Below are 12,211 nucleotides of genomic sequence, written 5' to 3'. Positions count from 1 at the left end.
CTGGCAAAACTTGTGACATGGGTGCTTGTGCAACTATGTCTGTCTTGGGGCAGAGTAGGGGTAGACACTACTGCAGGCCTGGCTGCTAAGCTACTGTGTTGCCAGTTACCAATCAATCATGATTCACTCAGGGACCAGCTCAATACACAGTTGCTAGCTAATGTAACAAGTTATTTAGCAACAATTAACACCTACAAAACCACAGACTAAGGAGAGGAAAGAATTAATGCAGACAATCAACTTCCCCAAAACAGACACAGTCCCACAAGCACCCATGGCATGAGTTTTGCCTGTCAGCAGCTAGGGGTGCAGGGCCCCAGAACCCAGAAGCCTTGCACAGATCTCCTTGACAATTGGCAGGCTTCGTGGTGGCAGCAGGGACTAGCAGGTCTGCAGTTTTCATGCTGCTGTGCCTTAACACACACAGTGTCACCCATGTCATGGGTTTTGCTTGTCCACAGCTTGACGTGCAGTTCCCTCCAAACCTCTGCACCGTGGCATCCTTGGATGGATTATCCTACCTTTCTGGTCCTCTTCTCTCTTCCCTCCAGTTTTCTCCCATCTCCTCTGATGTGTCATTTAATAATTAATGATTTATTTTTGAAGAGACAGCCTAAAATTAATAGAAGTCATAGGGGCAGAATCCTACTTCACTTTACATACCCAAACGGCACTCACCTGGCTGTGTATCTACTGGTTGTGATACCTATGCACAGTTAGACGCCCTGTTTTCCGGCAGGCTGTGCTCCAGCTGGGCAGGTACACACAGTACTGGATATGCGTCATATTCAACATGAAGCAAAAACAAAACAAAAAAAAGTCCGCTATGTGGGTAGCAGAAGGGGAAGTGACTGGGAGTTTGGCTAACGCCTAGCTTATGGCTTTGTGGTTCAAGCACTGTATTGGCATGTAGGAGGGATATAGGTTTAAGCTCTCCTGCTATGGAGGGGCCTAGAACCTGGATCACTCATTTTCTAGGTGAGTACCCTAACCACTATACTGTTGGTCTAAATTGTTTGGCTCCTTTCTCTGTTTTTTGACATCTAGTATCCATTTGCACAGCCATACAGGATGTGTAATAAGATTGCCAGCTGTCTGTAAATGCAAAACTAACAGTTATGTGGCTGAGGGAGTGCCATCTGGGCTCCTGGGACTCTGCCCCAGGAGTCTGGAGCAGAGGCAAAGCACAGGTGGGTAGTAAAGGGCTGTCCCTGCCTCAGAGAGCCCACATTTAGGTTCTGACAGGATCCAGCAGGGTCCTGGGACAAAGCCAGGACAGATAGGGAGTGAATGCCATCTCCTTCTTGTGGCTGCTGCAGCCATGCTCTCCATTTCCTTTTCTGTATCTAAGCAGGCTTGGGAGGGAGGAGGCCAGAAGATGGGGCAGGAAAGGCAGTCTTTATCAGTAGTAAGTTGTTGCTTACGATTTCACAAAACCCACAAGATACAGTTCTTGTAAACTCTTAGAATAGAAACAGTTCAGTATAACAGTGTGAACAGAAAGACTTCCTGTCACGGCTCCTGGAAATTCTGAAAGAAGCAAAATCCAGGAAGTTTGGCTTGTGTAAGTCTCACTTCTCAGTCCATGACATTAAGGGCTGAATCTGAATCTGAAACTGGAAAGGAGATGTTTGGCAGGCTTAGATGCCTCCAAACCTAGTCTGATTGAGAGGGCGAAGGATGTGGGGAGCATGGTCAGTTAGGTCTCTCGAGCTCTGGGAAGTGTGTCACCGCTGGTTCCCTCATCTGCAAGGATACTGCAACTGCCAGTGAGTAAGAGATCAGGGGGGTCATTTGTCTGCCTGCTTTGCTAGCTAAGGGAGCTATGTTATCATTAGGGGAAGGGTAGCAAATGAATGTGGAGGCTGAATTCCCCTCACTCCAAAGCTTTGGGTTGGTTTTTAGTGTCAGGGTGAAGAGGGGTAGTCCCTGCATTATAGTGATACAATACAGTGCCTGCCAGTAATCACCCAGCTAGCAAGGAGTGAGACAGATTTTGCTCTTCCAGAAATGGTCATCTTGGAAGATATTTTATGTAGGGGGAGGGAATTTTCTCTCAGAGAAGGTTTTGGACCTTCTCTTGTGTACCACAAGAGTTTTGCTTCCTTGTTCTCCAGAAGCACGTATGTGTGTGGGAGCACACGAACAGCAGGGCCACAGAGGCGAGAGCTGACTCCTGATCCAGAACTGTATTTCATGTGAAGGCAAGCGTGACCATGATGAACTTCTACAGCGTTTTTCTGCTCCTGCTGCCCTGGGCTTTTGGGGTCAGGGAACTTCAAGGTGGGCTCCAAATTTTTTAATCTTCTTTTTCTTCCTTTCCCTTTTTGTCATCATTTCTCCCATGCCCTCCATTCAGCGCTGTCACTCTTCTCTGTGTCCTTCAGCTCTCATCCCCCATTTCAGATGAATGTATTGTGGATAGGCAGACAGCTAGGGATGGACAGTGGAGTGGTAGATGTGCAGGTGGGAAGTAGAGATGGATGTACAGACATGCGGAGGACTGAAAAAGCAGGTGAGATGAAGAAGGCAGGTGGTGAATGGACAATGAACTGGTGATGATGTGGAGAAATAGCCAGACTTTTGAAAGTGGTTGGAGAGCGAGACAGGAGACAGAAAGGGTGAATGGGTCAAATCTGGAGCATAAATGAATGTGTGTCTAAGTGGAAGCAGGGACAGCAGGTAGGTAATTAAATGTGTTTATTAATGAAAGGTAACAGGGCCAACCTGAAACACTCCGGTTCCCAAAAGGGAGCACATTCCTGCATTCATTCCATTTCTGCTCTGCCAAAGCAGAAAACAGAAGGAACCAAATGGTCCCTCCCTGCCCTCTTCATCCAATATGCTATTCACACAGTTTTCACCCTTCAAAATCTCAGGAAAAGATATTTGAAGATGTAGGCAGAGCTGGCCTCTAAGCATGTGAAGAGATGTAACATTTGAAGCACTTCAAATGCTTTTGAAGATCTTCAGAGAACAAACCATACAGGTGTGCACATCCTTTGAAGCACTTCAAACAATGGCACAGGTGCTCCAAAAGTGAAGCTGAAGAAAGCAAGTACAATTTAGAAGCACTTTCAAATGAAGCACTTACTGTTACGTATGTACTAGCCAATTGCCCATCAAGAATGGCGGGGGGAGGGGGGCGCAGACCTGCATGTGGAGTTGGTCTGTGGGCCTGATCTAGCATGGGGTCAGTACTTGGAAGTGATCTGATGTGCTGGCGTGGCTCCATGTGCCAGATGCAGCTGCAGAGCAACCACGTGCCAGCACAATCTGGTGCACAGAGCCTGTGGAGCTCCCCACAGGCCCAGAAATTTGGCAGTGCGGGAGAATTAATTATTGGAGCTCTGGAAGCAATTAATGCTGCTACCATTTCCCTACTGCCAATCTTCTGGACCTGTGGGGAGCCTGGTGGGTTGGATCACCCTGTAGGCCAGCAGGTGAGCTGCCCCATCATCAGCAATCCCTCAGGGGTGAGGATGATCACTCCCAGTGTGGGTGAAGTAAAGGGTTGTAGATGAGTTCACTGGTGGCTAAGAAGGCTGATCTTAGGGCTGCAGACTCTCTGGCAAATGCCATAAATGGTGGTTAAAGGGAGGGCTGAACCATGAATTTCTTCGTCTTGTTTCCTTTCCTTCTATTTCTGTTGTTTTTCTGCCTCCAGGGAGAGACGGTTTTCCTCAAAGTAAGATGTACTTTCTCTCACAAGGCATCACTATGTAGCCCTCTCCTGGGCTAGTGTTTCCCAACTTGTGATGTCAATGCCACACTTAATATTCACCTTGAGGGTGCCCTTGAAGTATGTCCTCTGATCCTTGTGTGTCCTTTGTCCTTGACTGAGTTGGGAGTATAGCAGTGGTTTCGGTAAACATACATCAGGCATGTGCACACAATGCCCTGTCCACCACAACTGATGTTGAATAATCAACACTTCCATGCTGGTGGTGTTAGTGTCAGTGAGGATGCTGATGTTTGTGCGACAATCCTCGCACTGTATGCCAATGATCTTCTGAAGGTATCACTGGTGATAGCGTTCCAGGTTTTTCAGGCGGTCCCTGTAGATTACTCGATCTTCAAAACTATAGAGAAGAGTTGGAATTACCACAGCCTTATATAGTAGGAGCTTTATCTGAGTCCTTATGTCATGATCATTAAATACATGATGATTCCATCTTCTGAGGGCAGAGCTGGCACATTGGATACTATACCGCATCTCCTCATCAATGCTGGCCTTTGAGAAATGGCTGCTGAGGTATGCAAAGTGTTCAACATTCTCCAACTCCTATCCATCAATGATGATCTTTGCCACAGGGATCGACTGGCCTGGAGCAAGCTGGCAAAGCACCTTTGTTTTTCTGATGCTAAGGGTCAGCCCCAGCCACTGGTATGCTTGAGAGAAGTAGTTAAGGGTCATTTGCAGATCCTTTTCAGTATGTACAATGACAGCACAATCATCAGCATACTGAAGTTCCACAATTGAGGCCAAAGTAACTTTGGTTTTGTCATAGAGGTGGAAGAGATAGAAAATGTTCCCATCCATCCTGTGCTTGGTGTTAATGCCATGTGCCGATGGTCACAGATGAGCATCTTGATGACTGCAAGGAAGATGGAAAACAGAATTGGTACAATCACACAGCCCTGCTTAATGCCAGTTCGAATGGCAAAGGGCTCCATAATGGAGCCACTGTATAGGATGGAGGTAGTCATCTGGTCATGATGGAGTCTTAGGATGGTGATAAAGTTTCCTGGGCAGCCAAATTTCAATAAGATCTTCCATACAGCCTCATGGTTAACAGAGTCAAAAGCTTTGGTCAAATCTATAAAGTCCATGTACAGTTCCTGGTGTTGTTCTTGGCATTTTTTCCTGGACCTTCTGGGCTGCAAAAATCATGTCCATGGTGCCTCTTGATGGTCTGAAGCCACACTGAGACTCAGGAAGGATTTCCTTAGCAAGAGGAAGCAATAAGTTCAGCAGAATTTGAGCAAGGATCTTCCCAGCAATGGAGAGGAGGGCTATACTTTGATAGTTCCTGCAGACTTATCTCCTTCTTTAAAAATTGTGCCAATTTTGGCATTCCCTAGGTCAGTGGGAATTTCCTCAGTGTTCCAGATTTTGAGAAACAGTATGTGGAGCTTGTTGGCCATAGTTTCCCCACCAACTTTGAAGACCTCAGCTGGTCAGCTATCAGGACCAGATGCATTGTTGTTCTTCATCTGTCTTATCACCTGGTGAACTTCTTCAGAGGTTGGTGTACTGGCAAGTGCTTCCCTTCCTGGATGCTCTAAGATGGATTTGATGGTTTCATCAGTCACTGTCAATTCTCAGTTCAGGAGCTTTTGATAGTGCTCTTTCCAGTGGTTTTTGATGGACTCATTGTCTTTTAGGAGTGTACTGCCATCTTCAGATCTAAGCAGGGTGAGTCCTCAAGAGCCTGGTCCATACATAGCCTTGATTGCACTGAAGAAACACCACATGTCATGATTGTCAACAAATTGTTGGATTTATTTTGCCTTCTCTTCCCACCATTTGTTTTTGATTTCTCTCATCTTCCTCTGGACTTCAGTTTTAAGCCATAAAAAAATTCCCTGCTTCTGCCTGGATGTAAGATGACTTTTTTGCCAGTCACAGAAAGCTTTTTCTCTTCCTATTGAGAAGGGCTTTGATCTCAGCATTGTTTTAGTCAAATCAGTCCTGACGGCATTCAGTGATAAAGCCAATCGGTTCTATGCAAGCCTCATCGATGGTTTCCTTTAATGCTTGCCAATCTTCCTCAATACAAGTGTTATCATTTTCAATCCTAAGATAGGTGAATTTCTTGCTGATATATGTTTGGAGGGCTTCCCCATGTCTAGGGGTCAGAAGGCATTTGATATTATACTGTCGTTGGACTGATTTGGGTTGCTTTTGATGTGTCAACGCAACCCTAGTGGAGATGTTTGATCTCACTAAAAAATGATCAGTCCAGCAGTCATTGGTTCCTTTTATAACAGGTGTGATATGAATGTCTTTTAGATCACATGCTCTTACGATGGGGTGGTCAAGGAGGTGCCATTGTTTTGAGTGGGGGTGTTGCCATATTGTTTTGTACCTGTCATGTTGTCTGTAGATAGTGCTAGTAATGACAAGGCCATGCTCTGCACATTAGTTGAGTAAGAGGATGCTGTTGGAATTGGTCTTGCTCACTCCTTCCTTCCAAATAGTGCCCCTTCACACATTAAAGACCCTGCCAACTCTTGCACTGAAATCTCCAAGGAAGATGATCTTATCATCTTTTGGAATGCTAGTCAGGATTTCATTAAGGTCAGAATAAAACTTTTTTTCTGTTCTTCCTTGGCAATGGCTATTGGGGCATATGCACTGATGATGGTAGAAAACAAATTGTTGGTCAGCTGGAGGTGAAAAGTCATGAGGCGCTCATTAATGCCAACAGGAAATTCAGTCATTTGGCTGACAATCTGGTTCTTAATGGTGAAACCACCACCATGTATTTGCCTGGCATTTGCAGGTTTCCCTTTCCAGAAGAACATATAGCCACCCTGCTCCTCCCTCAGATGGCATTCATTCGCATGTCTGATCTTGCTGATAGCAGCAATACTGATGTTAAATGTGAGAGTTCTCAGGTGACAATAGCTGTTCTACATTCAGGTCTGTCACAGTTTGGGTTGTCTAGTAGGGTTTGTACATTCCAAGATGCAAAGGACATTTTTGTGTTTTGACCACAATTTGAGTGATCCCTCTGGAAGTGGCTATCCAGTCAGGTAAGATAAGGTGAGAAAGCCTATGTTTGGGGCACCTTTTCTTGCCCCTTCCCCATGTGGGGTGAGCAGAGGGGATCCTAAAAGGGACTGTTCAGTCACATTTACAGCTGCCAAATCACCTTCTTGTCCTATTCCAAGGGTGCAGTGGCCAACACATGACTGCCATCTGCATGTGGATCTATGACTAGGCACTTTTGGTGATCACTTCATCTGTCCCCATCACAACTCATCCATTACTGCAGGGCTTTGTAGAGGTTTGGGTATTGGTGATTGGTTATTGTGGTAGATGTTGGGTCCAGTGGGAGAAGCCCACATGTGACTTGTTTTATGTTGGATGTTGGCAACCCATGGATCTTGGTGAGGGAGAAACCTGTGTCCAGTGGCAAGGAAATCCAAGATGACTGGGGTTTCTCTTATACCGCAGTCTTCACCTGCTTTTACAGCCATTGAGAAGTATGCCGTCTTCATCAGCCTGCTCCACCGAGGTCTTTATGTTAGGTTGGACTGCTTTTTGTCTGATACCTCACCTTTGACCTTACTGCCATGGGTGACCCTACCAGGAGTACAAGACTCCCAACAGTGTTGCTTTTAGGATCATCAGTACACACAAGCCTCTCTACCCTGTCAAGGTGGCAGTCTGTGGAGAGGAGCAGGTGAGCATGACTGTTATAGCATATTTTGAGCCACTTAGATGTGCATTCCTAGAGCATTGCTCATGCTTTCCTCTACAAATTTATAGGCTAAAAACTTACACTCTTTACATAAAATGAGAGCTATGTCTATACTCCCATATTAAGAATCATAGAGAAGTACTGTTGGAAGGGACTTGAGAGCTCATTTAGTCCAACTCCTTCCCTGAGGCAGTATTATCCTTATTGAAACCCTCCTATATAAATCCATTGTCTAACCTCTTAGCAAAATGTACATGGTCAAACCTAGCACAACACAAGACATAACAACATCCTAACCTGCTTCAGGATCAGCTGTAAGGAATCTCTATAGCCCATATCTGCCAGCCATCTAAATTAAAACCCTAGGGCTTGCCCCTGAGAGCAGTGCAACATGACCCAGAAAGCTCTACTGACCTTCAGGGTCTAAAATCACACCTCCCCCAAGCTGTCCCTTCTCTGCAGTATGTTCAGAACTCACCAAAGCACTGCAGGCTGCAAGTGCAGAAAGTCATCCACAGGAGTCCCACAATTCCTTGTTCCAGGCTCTAAGCCCTTCTGCATTCCCAATTCTGGTCTCTACTGCCCATCATTAGTGCTCAGCACAGAAGGAGATACTTATTCACAGACTAGAGGGCCTCAAATCGAAAACAGGAAATACAGTATGATTGACTTTGTGGGCCACAAAGTAAAATATAAGGAGGAGGGGCAGCTTGTGATTTGGGACAGGTGAGGGCAACCCTCAGGATGAATCATAAATGTCAGTGCAGATCTAACCTGAGATGCTCAGGCAATAATCTGAATACAGAAGTTCAGACTTTAAAATAAACACTATTATCCTGAAGCTCACGATATAATCATGAGAACTGGCAACATGGGGACTATGTCAGCTGGACTCTAAGGACTGGTGATTACCCTCTTTCTTTATTGTCTCCCAATAGTGGGCCTCTGGAAGGGTAAGGATATATTCATGAAATCTACAATATGTGCATTAAACAACATGCAAGGGTTTTGCTCCAGAATTCATCTTAGTCCTTACTGCTCAGTCCTTCCCCTCTATGGTGGCAAAGCGTGCATCTATTCCATTAATCCTCACTGCTTTTCTTTATGACCCATGTTTTCTATTGTTTCTGCTTTTCCCCTTGCAGAGAGCATCCCACAGCAGAGCCTGACCTGTTATAATGACCACACTTCTCTTATGACCTGCATGTGGGAGGAGTGCTCAGAGGCACAACATTTCCTGAATATGACTCTTTACTATAATGATGACACTAAAGACTCGTAAGTGCCTGAGTTCTGTTCTCCTGGAGAAGGACATGAGGGAATCTTGGCTACTGGACCTAAAAGATAGGGATGGGAAGTGAGAAATGGATTGATTTGGCAGACAGGTTTCGAGTAATGTATGGCCATTTTGGGCTTGCTTGCTGTGTATGTGGGGAGGAGGGGAGGAGTTGGAGACTCAAGTCAGCTTTGACATCTGCTTTCGGAAGAAGAAGGGAGGAGGGAAGTTGAACACAATAGGGATGCATTACCACTGGTTGTCTATGGGATTGCAAGTGGTAGCTGTGCCAGGGCATGTTAGGTTTCTGCACATGGTGTGGAGAAGGAGGCATTACAATGTAGGTGCGAAGGTCATTTATTAGCAGAGGAGAGAGGTACAGTTCTCCCTCCTATGCAGCTCCTTATGGCCCATCCTTATAGCAGTATCAGCCATCTCTGATGAAGTCAATTCTACAAAACAAGGAAGCGTGGAAAGGCTGAGAGAGAGAGAGAGAGAGAGAGAGAGAAAAGTTTATCTGTACTGCCAGATTTCCTCTCTGAGATGCTAGGCTCTGTATTTCTGTATCTCCACACCTCATCAGCTTTCTTCTGAAAAGGCAGATAAGCTTTCAGACTGCAAGGGACTGGAGGGAAGGACAAGAAAGGGAAGGAAGAAAGGCAAGGACAGATGTGGAAACAAAGAGATTCAGGTGTGAGGAGAGACAGGTCAAAGTCTGGGGAAAACAGGCAAATGGGAGATGAAAGAGATCAGTTATATTGCTTTGTATGGAGGAGATGCTGAAATCACAAGTGGGTTGACCTGATGTCCGTTGAAGTAAATGAAAGGGCTCTCACTAACTTTACCAGGTTTTGGATCTGGCCCCAGGAAAGTGATCATCTCTAGATAAACATCCTGTGAAATGACATGATTCTTCCAAAGATGCTCTGTGAAGGTCATTCTCACTTGATGGGCCATGAGAATGAATCATAAGATGAAAGTAAATTAGATTACTTGGTCATACTAAATGGATTCCACCACTACCAGTCATCATGTGATGATGCCTTTTCTTCACCACATATCACCACACCACTACTAACAAATGGCCCAGTCCTTGGAGGTCTTCAGTTGTTGGATGAAGAAGAATTAGTACAGAGAGTGGCAGCATGTTTTCTTGGCAACCCTTTTTCCAACAGAAATATGCAGCATGAGCTCATTTCAAAATGCCTGCACTCAGCTAAAAGAAAATACCCTGCTGCACCCCCCGGGGAAAGGCTGAGAGAAGAAATCATATGTGATATATTAGAAGTGTTGGTACATGGTGATAAATTGGTATAAAGGCCAATATAGAATAGAACAGACCATGGGGACAGTTTCAAAGTCCAAATTTTGGATTTTTTTTAATACCTAAATCATTTCCTTCTGGGTCTCTTTCTCTGCAGCATTGTGATGCCATGTGAATCCCACCAAGTGGAGGGTCACACTGACTGCCAGGTCTCACGCACACACTGGGTGTGCCGCAAAAATCACACCACTTTTGGAATAGAACAGAAAGCTATTTACAGCCTCAAACCTGACCAGGAGCTACAGACTGAACTGCGTGTCATTCTCTTCCAGAATGGTAAGGTTGAGACACCATCATTTTTCCTCTCCATACATTTTTGAGATCCTTTGCAATGAAAGTTTCTTCCTTCTACCTGATCCCTTAGCCCTAGACAAGAATAGTGATCCTGAATCCAGCCAGGAATCAAAGTTTATTTCCACTGTAAGACCTTTCTATCAGTGTCTCTTCCCCACCCACATACTAATCGTTCCATTGTATATTGTATCCTCACCTTTCCAGTCCAGCCTCTCCCACCTCAAAGCCTCTTCATCCATGTGACAGAAGGAGGTGACTTCTTGCTGGCATGGGAAGCAGCTGGTGGGATAAATGGAAGCACCTGGCCAGACAACATACTAGAATATGAAGTGACCTACAAGAGGGACTGGGAATCCTGGGAGGTAAGCATGAGACATATGCAGGCATTGGCCTGTGCTGTCCTAGGTTGTACCATGGAGAGGACAGCCTGAACTTAGACCTGTGCAGAGAACTGACTCCTCCATTCACCGGAATTTCTGGAAAATTGAAACAAAATGGACATTTTTGAGAATAGAGAAATGTCAGAAAAAGTTTCATTTGGTTTGAACAAAATATTTCCTTTGAGCCAATACAAAATGTTTGGTTTCATTTGAGAGATTATTTACATTTTTATTCTAAAAAGCTATAGTAAAATTTAAAGTTAAATGTAAAATTCAACTTTGACCTGAAATTGTTGAAACCAAATGTATTGATGTATTTAGGGGTTTATTGCTTATAAAAACAATTTGCCCAAATCTTGAGAAAATTACAAATATATTGGTTAGCAGGAATGTGCACTTTGTTTTAAAATATTTTTGACCAAAATCCTTTATCTACTTGCTAGCCTCTACAACTGGAATGGTTGATATGCAAATCCTCAGGGAGATCTATGTCATAGATATGATGCCTCTGACATGGTGTAGCTGGCTGGGGGTGTGCCTTGCACACTTCTTGTCCCATCTAGCCCTGTGGATCAAGGCCTGAGACCCTGAAAGTACAAAGCTATCTGTCTCCTTTGAAAGCAATAAACTCCACACAAGCAGCATTGCACCGTGGCCTAGCCCAGGATCACAGATGTAGCTGGGCTTCACCACATGGAACTGACCAAGCAAAGATGTCTTCACACTCATCTCTGACATTGCCTCTCCCTCTTGTCCCCTCCTCTTCTCTCTTTTGTCTCATTATTTCTTTTCTCTGCTCACTTCATTCTCTCACCCTGCATGGACAGAGTTCTTCCTCTGTGTTGGTATCAAACACCTCCAAATACCTCTTCAGCCACAACAGCCTTGTACCTGGGAGCACCTATGTTGCTCGTGTCCGAGCCAAGCCAAGCCAGGAGAGTAACTTTACTGGGCAGTACAGCACATGGAGCACAGAGGTGTCTTGGGAGACCCAAGCAGGTAAGTGTGATGTAAGAGAATAAGAGTCAGGATGAGGTGTTGCGGGGTGAGGAGCATTGAACTATGTGTTGTACTAGCAGTAGATGTTTGGGGCTGAGCTGAAGAGCACTGGGACATTGCTGGAATGTGATGATTATGTTCTGCTCACCCAAAGGTCCCCAGTGTCACCGTCAACTTTTACTTGAGTGGATGCAATGTCTGTGAAGGGAATCAGATCAGTAGCAATAGAGGGCAAAGCCTTTTGTTTAGTCCCATAGAAGAGGTGCCAAGTTAGCACTGACAGGAGCAGCACAAGCTCTTTATGCCCAGTTCCCCTGGTGTAGTGTAGCTTATTCAGCCTGGCCTCTGGTGCTGATGGTTTCTGTGATATGGACTCTGTTGTTGTCAGTCTTGTCTGCCTCTCATGATTCAAGCAGTGTATCCATTCTTTGGTGGACGGATAGACCGATGGGCTGATATAATGCTCCAGGCTTTGCTAGAGAAACCTGAAGCTAAAAATAGCCCC

At 45.1% G+C, this 12,211-nt stretch overlaps 1 protein-coding gene across 5 annotated transcripts in view; it reads left to right on the top strand.

Annotated features, from left to right (window-relative positions):
* Positions 1-12,211, top strand: part of CSF2RB (colony stimulating factor 2 receptor beta common subunit) — a 45,338-nt gene that overhangs the window by 18,672 nt on the left and 14,455 nt on the right. For 2 of the 5 annotated variants that reach the window (XM_019515280.1, XM_019515278.1), the window contains exons 1-6: positions 1,567-1,769; positions 2,118-2,283; positions 8,579-8,711; positions 10,131-10,309; positions 10,532-10,689; positions 11,535-11,706. The exons of 1 other annotated variant lie outside the window; for it this stretch is intronic. In XM_019515280.1, coding sequence (XP_019370825.1) covers positions 2,217-2,283; positions 8,579-8,711; positions 10,131-10,309; positions 10,532-10,689; positions 11,535-11,706 — 709 coding nt within the window. In that variant the 5' untranslated portion in view covers positions 1,567-1,769; positions 2,118-2,216. Of the gene's footprint in view, positions 1-1,566; positions 1,770-2,117; positions 2,284-5,936; positions 7,416-8,578; positions 8,712-10,130; positions 10,310-10,531; positions 10,690-11,534; positions 11,707-12,211 lie in introns of those variants that run through there. 2 more of the 5 variants (XM_019515279.1, XM_019515282.1) reach the window with 2 other exon arrangements.

This window comes from Gavialis gangeticus, unplaced genomic scaffold (assembly GCF_001723915.1).
Source record: "Gavialis gangeticus isolate Ggan-Ray unplaced genomic scaffold, GavGan_comp1, whole genome shotgun sequence".
Lineage (NCBI taxonomy): Eukaryota > Metazoa > Chordata > Crocodylia > Gavialidae > Gavialis > Gavialis gangeticus.
Note: the sequence above shows the minus strand (reverse complement) of the source record. Positions and strands in the feature narration are given on the sequence as shown.